This window comes from Orycteropus afer, unplaced genomic scaffold (genome assembly GCF_000298275.1).
Source record: "Orycteropus afer afer isolate SDZICR_OR568_19922 unplaced genomic scaffold, OryAfe1.0 scaffold00358, whole genome shotgun sequence".
Classification (NCBI taxonomy): Eukaryota; Metazoa; Chordata; class Mammalia; order Tubulidentata; family Orycteropodidae; genus Orycteropus; species Orycteropus afer.
Window position 1 is genome coordinate 391,665 of NW_006921945.1, and position 10,744 is coordinate 402,408.

The window sequence follows — 10,744 nt, forward strand, 5'->3', positions numbered from 1 at the left end:
CTGTAAAGGAGCTCAGGTGGTACAACACTTAAGCACTCAGCTGCTAACCAAAAGGGTGGCAGTTCAAACCCACCCAATGGTTCCATGGGAGAAAGACTTGATCATCTGCTCCCATAAAGATGACAGACTAGGAAACCCTATGGAGCAGTTCTACTCTGTCACATGGGGTCACCATGAGTTGGAATGGACTCAACAACCTACAACAATTGTTATAAAGAAACCAATATCTCACTGCCTTATGACTCAGTTCCAGGGTCTTACCCTAACCACTAATTGGTCATGTTCTCTCTTCTTGGATGTCTCCAGTCTGCCCCAGAGGGTGGGATCTGCATCAAGGGAGATGCTTCCTCTTGGCCACTTCTGAACTGTCTTGGAAGGAAAGCAAGAGCTTTTGTGAAGCAGAAGGCTCCACTCTGGCAATAGTTGACACCCCAGAGAAGCAGGTGAGAGTATGGGGGGGATCAGGAGGGCAGCCCACCCTGCCCCAACCGCCATGGGGAGAGGCACTGGAACTATGGGACTGGTGAAGTGGGACGTGGGGAAGGACAACTGAAGCTCCTCACTCTGAGCCTGGGGTGAAGACTCTTCTCGGTAGAGTGGGGTGTGTTCCTCAGGTCCAGCCAAGCTACAGAAATCTGCAGTCCATGGCCTTTCCCATCATGCACAGCATGGGCTGGTCACAGGTGTGTGGTCCAAGACGTGCATGGATGATGCAGCAATCAAATGTGGGTAAAAATTGTTTGAAAACTACAGAACCCTCCATAGATGTAAGATGCCAATGCCCACTCTCCCTAGTAAATGAAGGAAGGTGTGAATTAGCACAATTAGCAATAGGGAAAATGAAGAAGCCACAGATCTGGGATCACAGTTTATGATAATGGCAATAAAAACACCTAACCTTATGCACAGAGCTTTATATTCATTATCTCCAGTTTTCCTCGTATCACTCTGAGAAGGAGGTATTATTGGCCACAGTTTATATACAAGGAAATAAGACACAGAAAATAATCTGATCAAGGTCATACAACTATTACATGACAGAACATGGAACTGAGTTCAAACCTGACTCCAAAATACATACTCTTCATCAAGCTTACTTGCAGTCACCTCTCCTCCAAATCCTAAGCCTTTGCTGAGTGACAGTTACTGTACTAGATACACTGCGACTTGCTTCTCTCAATGTCCTCTGGTATAGAAGAACTTGGTAGAGGGTCTTCTTCACTGAATTCTTGTCCACACAGGACAAGAATTCTGATAGATGCTACAGAGCTCCAGGGCTAAGGACCCGGGTGGGCAGGAATGTGTCCTAAAGCAGAAGACCAGGATGCAGATGGGAGGAGCAGAGGGAGAGGAAGGGGGGGCGACCAGACAGGCAGAGAATGTCCCCTTGTACTTGCCCCTACATTTTGGTGCATCCCAGTTCCATCTGTGGCTTTCTGCACCTCTGTTACTCCCTTCTTGCCCCAGGAGGAGCTCGTCACACCACAGGTTTGCCCACGACAATCAAGTCTCTCCCCACAGCTCAGCCTTCTCCTGGAGACCACACAGTACATCAAGGTCCATCTTGATCTTTCAAAAGCATCAGTACAACAGGTTCAAAATCAAGGTCAATTATGCTTTGCCCCAACTACCCTGCCTTTTGTATTCTTAATCTTAGTGAGTTCTGTATTTTTCATATATAATGTGCACATGTAAGTAATGTGCACATGCATGTAACACACTTAGCAGTCATAAGAAACTAATACGAGAGGGGGTTTTGCATAAAGATACAGTAATCATGTCATTGAAGACAGAAGCTCAGCATTTCCTGGGACATCACCTTCTCCCTGACCTCCTAAGCTGGCTACTAAAGTCCTGTTCTCTCTGTTCGCACAGTCATTGGTCAGCTTGCAACCAGAGAGCTTTAGAATTCCTCTAGCTCTCCTCTTCCCCCTCAGTTTTGCCCCTGTCCTGCCTGTCATCCACAGAGCTAACATAATAATATTTCTGAGGCTCCAAACTCTTTGTGCTATTTTCCAAATTAAACTGGGTTAATGTCTAGTTTTCCTAGCATGACATCTAGACTTTGCATAGTACAGCTTCTGGCTTCTCTCCAGCCTCAGCTCTCAAAACACCTCCAGTCCACCTCTGCATCTATCACACTGAATACCTCACTGTTCTCCAAACACTCCAGGCCGTTCCACAGGTGGCTTCCTTCTATCTCCGAAAATTCAGCTCAAATAAAACCTCATCTATGGGCTTTCTAGAAAACTCCAAATCCATGCAGAAGTGATCGCTCCCTCTTTGTGCCCATATCAGACATTTCTTACCACCATGCCTGTAATCTATCACCTTGTTGGTTAACCATCTGTCTATTGTTACACTCATGGTTCTTAATCATGTTGGCATCATTGATATTTTAAGTACTGTGATGAAAGCCATGCCCCACTTCCCAGAAACATCACATAAGTTCAATGTTTTGAATCAAATTTCAGGGACCCCATAGATTCCCTTGGAAACCATCCATGGCTTCCAAGAGACAATCAAAGGGTAAGAATCTTTATGTCAGACAATGAGCCAGACAATTTTTTCTTAAAGGACTAGAGAGTAAATACTGTCGACTTTGCCTCGATCTACAGTCTCTGTCCGTAATACTCAACTCTGACATTTGAGCTCAAAGGCAGTCATAGACAATATGTAAATGAAACTTTATGACAAAAACAGGCTGCAGTGTGGCTTTGGCCCCCTGGCTATCATTTGTCAAGCCCTGTTAGACTGTAATTTCTTTGAGTAGAAACAGACCTGTTTCCATGGCCCCAGCCTAGCACAATGCCTGGCACAAAATAGACACTCAAAAAAAATGTTTGTTAAATGAACATATTCAGTATTTAGCTTTAAAAATCAACAAAATGGGATATTTCAGGGAGGAGACTTGTGGGGAAGAAGAAACTAAGGCAATAGTCATGAGCATAAAGAGGATAAGACTTGGACACCCACTGATCATGGGAGGCAGGTGAAGAGGACAGGGGAAGGCCAGGGAACTCCCAGATGTCTGGTGTGGTGATCAGTACACTCATGAAGATGCCTTGGGCCAGTGTCAGTTTAGCAAATACCCAGTGGACACTTAATTGCTCCTCCTTGGAGTATCTGCTTTGGCACTCCAGGTTTAAATCCTCCACTCTCTTCCCTTGATAAGTACTCAGGGTCCTGGGCACAATTTATTATTGCCCGATCCACCCTCATTCAGAAGGTACAATTTCTGGCAATGCAAACAAACCTATGTAGACAGACATGCAAGATTTAAAAGGTGTATTGAAAACCTGTTTAGATGGCACAGAGCCCCTCTCCTTCATCTCGGTGTGATGTGCAGAGGGCAGCAGCAGCCCCTGGAGTTGCTCAGATCCAGAGGTTCTTGGTCCCTCTACCAGACCTATGGGACCAGAACCCCAGAAATACGCATCTCAGCAAGACTTCCGGTGGCCCTGGTGCCCTCTGGGGCCTGAGAACCACTTCTATGAGGTTGACTGTGCCTGGGAGGGACAGCCAACCCCACCCAACCAGCCTTCCTGATTCCCAGAATCAGATGCATTCACAGGCCTGTTGGCACAAGGGAGGCAGCTGTGAAGGGCTTGCTACCTAACTTTTTGTTTTGTTTTCAATATCTAGAAGTTTCTCCAAGACATAACTGGTGCTGAGAAGTACTTCATAGGCTTAACATACAAGCCTGCGGAGAAAAGGTGGCAATGGATCAACAACTCCAATTTCAAGGGCGAGTATGTGAACACCCCACATTCTCTGGGGACCTCAGTTTTCCCCAACAGACCAGACCTGGGGTTCAGTGAGTTCATCCTGAGCAGCACAAAGCAGGGACATGGCTCTTTGTTCTATGCCTCTCTTTTTCTGCAACCCATCTGTCTTAGTTTGCTAGCACTGCTATAACAAACAAACAAAAAGAGCAGATACATATTGGTGGCATAGTGCCTAAGGCATTTGACTGTGAACCAGAAGGTTGGCAGTTCAAACTCACCAGCCACTCCTCGGAAGGAAGATTGGGTGATCTACTCCCACAGTGATATCTCCTGGGAAACCCAAGGAGGGGTGGCTATGAGCTGCATCTGACTCGCCAACAGTGAGTTTGATTTTATGTGTTTTCTCACAGTTCAGAAGGCTAGAAATCCAAATTCAGATTACTGGTTCTAAGGGAAGGTCCTTCTTTACTTCTCACAACTCTTGTAGCTACCAGCAACCCTTAGCATTCCTGGGCTTGTAGATTTCATCTGTCTCCATCTACACATGATGCCTTCCCTTATATGGGCCTGTTTTCCCTTTTTGTAAGACCACACAGAAGGGATTGGGTTTGGAACCCACCCTACTCTGGTATCACATAACATAACAAAAGAAAAGAAAATATCTCCAAACAGGATCACATCCACAGCTATAGGGGTCAGGACATCATCATAACTTTTAGGGGGACAGAATTCAATTAATAACACCATCTATTTCCAGAGATAACTTTTGTGAACCTTTGATTATGGAAAATATCAAACATTTATAAACAGAAAGAAGAGTATTCATATAATGAACTCTATTTTGTCCAAATCAGGATCCAAAACAATCCACCCACATGGTATTTGGTTGATATATCTCATAAATCTCTTCTAACCCGTCAACCACATTTGATTATTATATTCCTACAGATTTCCTCAGGTGTGGTTTCTTTATCTAAAGAAAGTGTATAAGAACTTGTCTATGCCTTAAAGCTGTGAACCTCCAACCCCTAAGTGCTATCTCCTATGAATCACCCCACAGTTTGTGGAGAACATAACAGTTTCAGTGCACATATGGGAATGTTGAGTCAGACTGCAAGTCAGTTCTCCAGTCCAGAACTGGGATCGTCAAAGAGGGAAGGAATTTAGAATCCACCCATGTCTCGTGAAGGCCAGGTATCACAGGAAACACTTCACACATGTTATTTCCTGCAGTATTCATCAGAATGCTATTAAAAGAAAAAGAAGATGAAGAAAGCCTCTTATTAGTCCCCATTTAACAAATAATTGAATTGAGGACTGGAGAAATTTAGAAATGAGTTGAATATCTCCAAACTGGGAGGTGGTAGAGCTGTAACTTGATCCGACATCCACTTGACTCCAAAGGACATGGCCTTTCCATGAAATCACACTCTTTCCCATAAAACTGTGAGAGACCAAATGACAGAGAAGACGTGGGAGAAGGCCCACTTCTGTCACCAAGTTACATCTAAAGCCAGCTGGTAACTAGGAGAAGAGGAGGAATCCCTTCCTGTCCTTTCTGTTCTTCTGCTATAAACTCAGCACACACTTTCGTATCTAGAACACAGTTAGTTTCTGGGAGAAAAAGGGATGCCCATGACATGTTCTTGACCTAACCCAAGGGTGTCATGGATCAGATTGTATCCAAAAAGATATGTGTCTACTTGGCTATGCCTTGATTCCCAATATTGGGTGGTTATCTTCCTTTTTGTGATGTGTTGTAAATTTTCAGTGAGTTTGGTTTTTTAGTTTGTTTATGATGTTAATGAAGCAGGATTAGAAGCAGTTATGTTAATGAAGCAGGATACAATCTACAGGGTTACAGTGTATCTTGAGTCAATCTCTTTTGAGATATAAAGAGATTGAACAAACAAGCAGAGATCAGAGGGACCAACTACTACCAAGAAAGAAGAGCCAGGAATGGAGGACATCCTTTGGGCCCAGAGTCCCTGCAGTGAGAACCTCCTAGACTCAGTAGAAGATTGAGGCCAAGCACATGGAGCTCTCCAAGGAACTCCACACCCACAGATGTTTAAAGGAGACAAGGATCTTTCTCCAGAGCCAACAGAGAAAGCCTCTCTCTAGAGCTGACACCCTTCATTGAGACTTCTAGACTCCTAAACTGTGAGAGGATAAGTTTCTGTTTGCTAAAGTCATACACTTGTGGCATTTCTGTTATAGCAGCAACTAGAGAACTGAGATAGCAAGTTAATCCAAGACTGAAATCCATAACCCCAAGGGGCTTATAGAGGGCGGCTGAAGATGGCAGAGGACCTGAGTAGCAAAGGAAGGCTGGTTCTGAGGATGAGTATGTAGACCTGGTCAGCCGCCCACCCCTCCCTCACACCCCGCTGACACCCTTACTCTGAAAACTGTAAGGCCTTAACCACACCTTCTTTCTCACTAGTGTGATCAACTTCAATCAGAATTTCAACTGTGTGACCATAGGCCTAACAAAGACATTTGATGCTGCATCATGTGACACCAACTACCGCTGGATCTGTGAGAAGAATGCCCAGTGACCACCATCCCCCTGGTCACTGAAGAGATCACCAAATACACTGAAGGAGGCAGCAGAAAGCGCATGTACAACCGGACCAGGGAGTACATAGCATCAAACCACTACACCAGTCATCCACAGGCTACTGCAGATAGAGCTCCCTAATGGACACCAGGGCCCAGGCACCTCTCCACAACAACACTCACACGCATGCACCAGGAGCAAACTCCAAATTCTGAGCCGGCAGTCCCCAAAATCCCTTCCTGTGGGAGCCTTACCTGGGGCCTGTGAATCCAGACAGGTCATCTGGTCAGTGACCCCTTTGTCCATCTGTCCCTCTGGTAGAAGTCCTTGCTTGTTTGGGGCAGAAGGACTTCTGGGCTCTGCTTTGGGAGCTGGGTGGTAGCCAACTCAGGATAAGGCAGTTTTATGGTGATGATTCATGCTGTGTGGAGACTAATATGTTTCTACAGGACTTGGCATTTCTGACTGTTCAGCAGGGTAGCAGTCAAATGCCATAGGCACTACACTACTAGAGTTCCCAGCCTATGGCTAGGGTTTGCTTTATCTTCAGCACACATGACCACACTGCCAGGGAGAAACTGCAGACTGATCAGGTACAAAGTTATTTAGAGAATTGTGTGGGTGGAAGAGGATAAACTCAGCTTCTGCAACCCTACCCTTGTTCCCAAGGGACCCCCATCCACATGGGCCCATGGTGGGATGGCAGAGGCCTCCTCAGTCTGAAGTGAGCTCAGGCCTAGGGAAGGGCACCTGAAGAAGAGCCTGGATGAGGCAGAGGATTGCCCATGAGGATGGGGAGGGCTCTGTCCAGGGCAGGACTCTGCTCAGACATCCCTCAGAAGATGACCAGGCAGCCAAGTGACCAAGAAAACTGGCCCTCTGCTCTTCAGAAAAGCCCTGAAGAGACACTTCTGCTGAAGTATTTTCTTGGTCTGGTCCGAACCTCCTCAACACCATATGTAGCTCCTTTGCAACCAGAATTTGAATAAGGAGATTCCCTTCACTCTGAAGGTTTTGGTGACCCGACCGTGTTGTGTTGAGTATATTTTAAGAATTTGAGAGAGACTCTTGGGCCCCAAGGGACACAACCCTTCTTCCTGTCAGTTCTAGAAAGCACCTGCTGTCGGGGACAGCCTCCTGACCTGAGGGCCCCCAGCCTTGCACTGGCTGATCTCCCACTGACCCGGGCTGGAAGAACTGGGTGAGGCAAGGAGGGGTAGAAGAGGGAGGGGAACATCTGGGACAATGGGAGCCATGTGAGGGAGGTAACAGGAAGTGTCTTTGTCCATCCTGGAAGACACACAAGAGAAAGGCAGACAGTCTTGAGGCACTGGCTGTTCCATGCCCACAACACAGCCTCAGATACTCCCTCTTCAGTGCCTGGAAAGGAGACATGAGAGGCCTTGTGCATGTGAAGTCATGAGAATTAAACCACCATGGAAGTCTGAATAGAACCAATGGGAATTACAGACACTTACATAAGCTGCCTGCCACTTATGTCTATTCACAACATAACCCAATAATGATTGAGTACATCATCACATGTATATCACACTAAATTGCTGCTCCATTTCGTTGCAACACAAGACTCTGTTCTAACCTCTAAGTTTCATAGTTTTGGATTCACTAACACAGCCACTCACAATTTTAAAGTATGGGATAATACATCAGGTGTAAAACTTGCTGGAAGGAAGTTACTAGAAATAAAATGGGTCAGGGGTGGGGCGGTGGACACAGGAATTAGAATATGAGTCCCCTGTAGAGATGCAAGTTCTCCGAGAACGTTGGCAAAGAGCAGGGACTGCAGCTGAGGAAGGAGAGGCTAAAGCTGTGGTCGAGGGAAGAATAAACAGTATTCCAACCATGGGCAAGTCCTGGAACTCAGAGAACAGAGAAGGAACTGCAATCCTCCTGCTTCAAGAAGGGAAAATTATAGTTGCCACATTTCCTGCTTCAAGACAGAATAATTGCACATTTTTGTAGTCAGGAAATGCAGATGTTTCAGACATCAGTGTCCCAAGCAGACAGCCCAAATTCCCCTAAGATGAGGAGGTCCTTGGACACAAAGCCTAAATGTGTTACTCAGAGATTATTGGATCCTTAGAGCAGGTCAATGTGGCCTTTGTTAGACAGCAATGGTGTGGTTTCTTAAAAAACATGGAGTGTTAGTAAACCATTGGGTCTGAGTTCTAACATTGCTCCTAATATACTTTGTGAGTCTGTAGATTCCTTACCCCTTCTGTGCCTTGGGTTTTTTTTTTTTTTTTTTTTTTAACCTATAAATAGAGCAGTAATGTGAATTGTGGTGTCGTTAGAGAATTCTGAAAATGTCATGGACTGCCAGAAGAATGAACAAATCTGTCCTGGAAGAAGTACAGCTGGAACGCTCCTGAGAAATGACAAAAGCCAGACTTTGTCTCATGAACCTTGGTCATGTTGCTAGACGGAACCAGTGCCTGGAAAATGACATCATGCTGGTAAAGTAGCAGGTCAGCTGAAAAGGGGAAGAGCCTCAACAAGACGGATTGACACAGTGGCTGCAAGGATGGGCTCGGGCACAGCAGGGACGGTGAGGATGGGGCAGGGCTGGGCAGTGTTTCGTTCTGCTGCACACAGAGCTGTTAGGAGTCAGAACTCTACGGCACCTAACAACAACACAGTGTGTACCTCACAAAAATGCTGTGTGCATTGGAGAAGATTGTCTCTCTGTATCTCAGTGACAATTAAAAAATGGGGAATTTGAAGTTAAAATCTGCATAATGTTGGAATCTGAATTTAGACAAGGCACTTAATCCCTCAGAAGTTTTTACTCATATATAACACGGGAATAAATATCAGCCAAAGTCAAGAGAAGATGTCTCAAAAAAAAAAAAATTACTTTCCACTGCTCTGCCTCACACACATGTGACCCTTTCTCTTTCTGTGTGAGCAACTGAACCCATGGCCGAAGTTGCTGACCACTGTCCTCAGAAGTTCGCAGATCAGCCTTGGATTCATGCCTGAACACACTAGCTATCGATACCATATGGTTGTCGCCAAGTCAACTCCAAGTCATGGTGAACCCATGTGTGTCAGTGGAAAACTGTGCTCCATAGGGTTTCCAATGGCAAAGGGGAACCCAGAAATGAAGTTAGGAACTGGAACCACAGAAGGAGAGACCTGAAGAGGAATCAGGAAATAAAGTGGGCAGGAGGGGTGGTAGAAGAAGTGAGCGGGAAGGTGGCCAGGACCAGCTCCAGGTTGGAGACGGTGGCACAAGCAGAGAGAGTGGCTGAGGCTGTCATTTTCTCTCCCTCTTGGCACCCCAACAGCCAGCTCTCCCGTGTTCCATCAGTTCCCAGCACAGACACTAGACAGCCCTCACACATTGGGGCTGGAAAGGTCATGTGGGCAGTAGCAGGGGAAAGTGGGCCCCCTCTCCAAGACCTTCCTCTCACCCCGTGAAGGAACTGAGACGACAGGACTTTGGGACAGGAAATCAAGAAAAGATTTCAAAGCTTGAGGTCTAGGCCAGAGAATGCATGGTGGACACACAGCCAGAGCCCATAAAGCCCAAGACAGGTTATAGGAAGATGATCCATGGACCTAGAATCCAGTAGGCTCCCAATTCTGCAATTACAAAATGCTTTGCTTCCTCTGTTCCAAATTCTAAATATCACACATTGTTCTTATATTTAATATTTAAAACTTTCATTGTGAGAAGTTTATGTCATGTTTGGTAAAGTACAGGGTCGGTAAAAATGAGGGAAACCCTCAATGAGATGAATTGACACAAAAACAGCAAAAATGGATCGATATCTCAAAGATCAGGAAGTTGGTGCAGGACCAGGCAACAATCCATTCTGTTATGTGTAAGGTTGACATGAATAGAAGACAACTCAATGACAACTAACCACAACATTTGTGAGACAGATAATAACTAGAGAAGTGTATATAAAATGCATGTTGTTGTTCTTATGTGCCATTGAGTCAGACTCAACTCATAGCGACCCCTCCTTGGGTTTCCGAGGCAGTATCACTACGGATGTAGATTGTCCCATCTTCCTTCTGAGGAGAATATAAAATTATATACATACATAGAGGAGCTCTGGTGGCATAGTGCCTAAGGCACTTGACTGCTAACCAGAAGGCTGGTGGTTCAAACCCACCAAGCTACTCCTCGGAAGGAAAGCTGGGCAACCTACTTCCATAGTGACACCACCTCGGAAACCCAAGGAGGGGTCACTATGAGTCGGGTTCGACTCTACGGCACATAACAACAACAACAATACATACGTACATACACACATATGGATACAGAGAAAGAGAACTTAAAAAAAATAAAATGAATTTTTGTATAGCAATCAACCATGTTAAAAACCATGGCTAGCAGAACTTAAAAGTCTTTTGTTGTCCACAGACTATTATGGTAATCATGATTATGAGGTAGCACAAAGATGACTCAGTACTTTCC

General features: G+C 45.4%; 1 protein-coding gene across 1 annotated transcript in view; it reads left to right on the plus strand.

The window, feature by feature from the left end:
* The window catches only part of CLEC5A (C-type lectin domain containing 5A), an 11,119-nt gene extending 4,830 nt beyond the window's left edge, over positions 1–6,289 (plus strand). The window contains exons 3-5 of the mRNA XM_007952751.2: positions 307–443; positions 3,646–3,752; positions 6,175–6,289. Of these exons, the coding sequence (XP_007950942.1) occupies positions 307–443; positions 3,646–3,752; positions 6,175–6,289 (359 nt within the window). The remainder of the gene's footprint in view (positions 1–306; positions 444–3,645; positions 3,753–6,174) is intronic.
* The last annotated feature ends 4,455 nt before the right edge of the window (positions 6,290–10,744 follow it).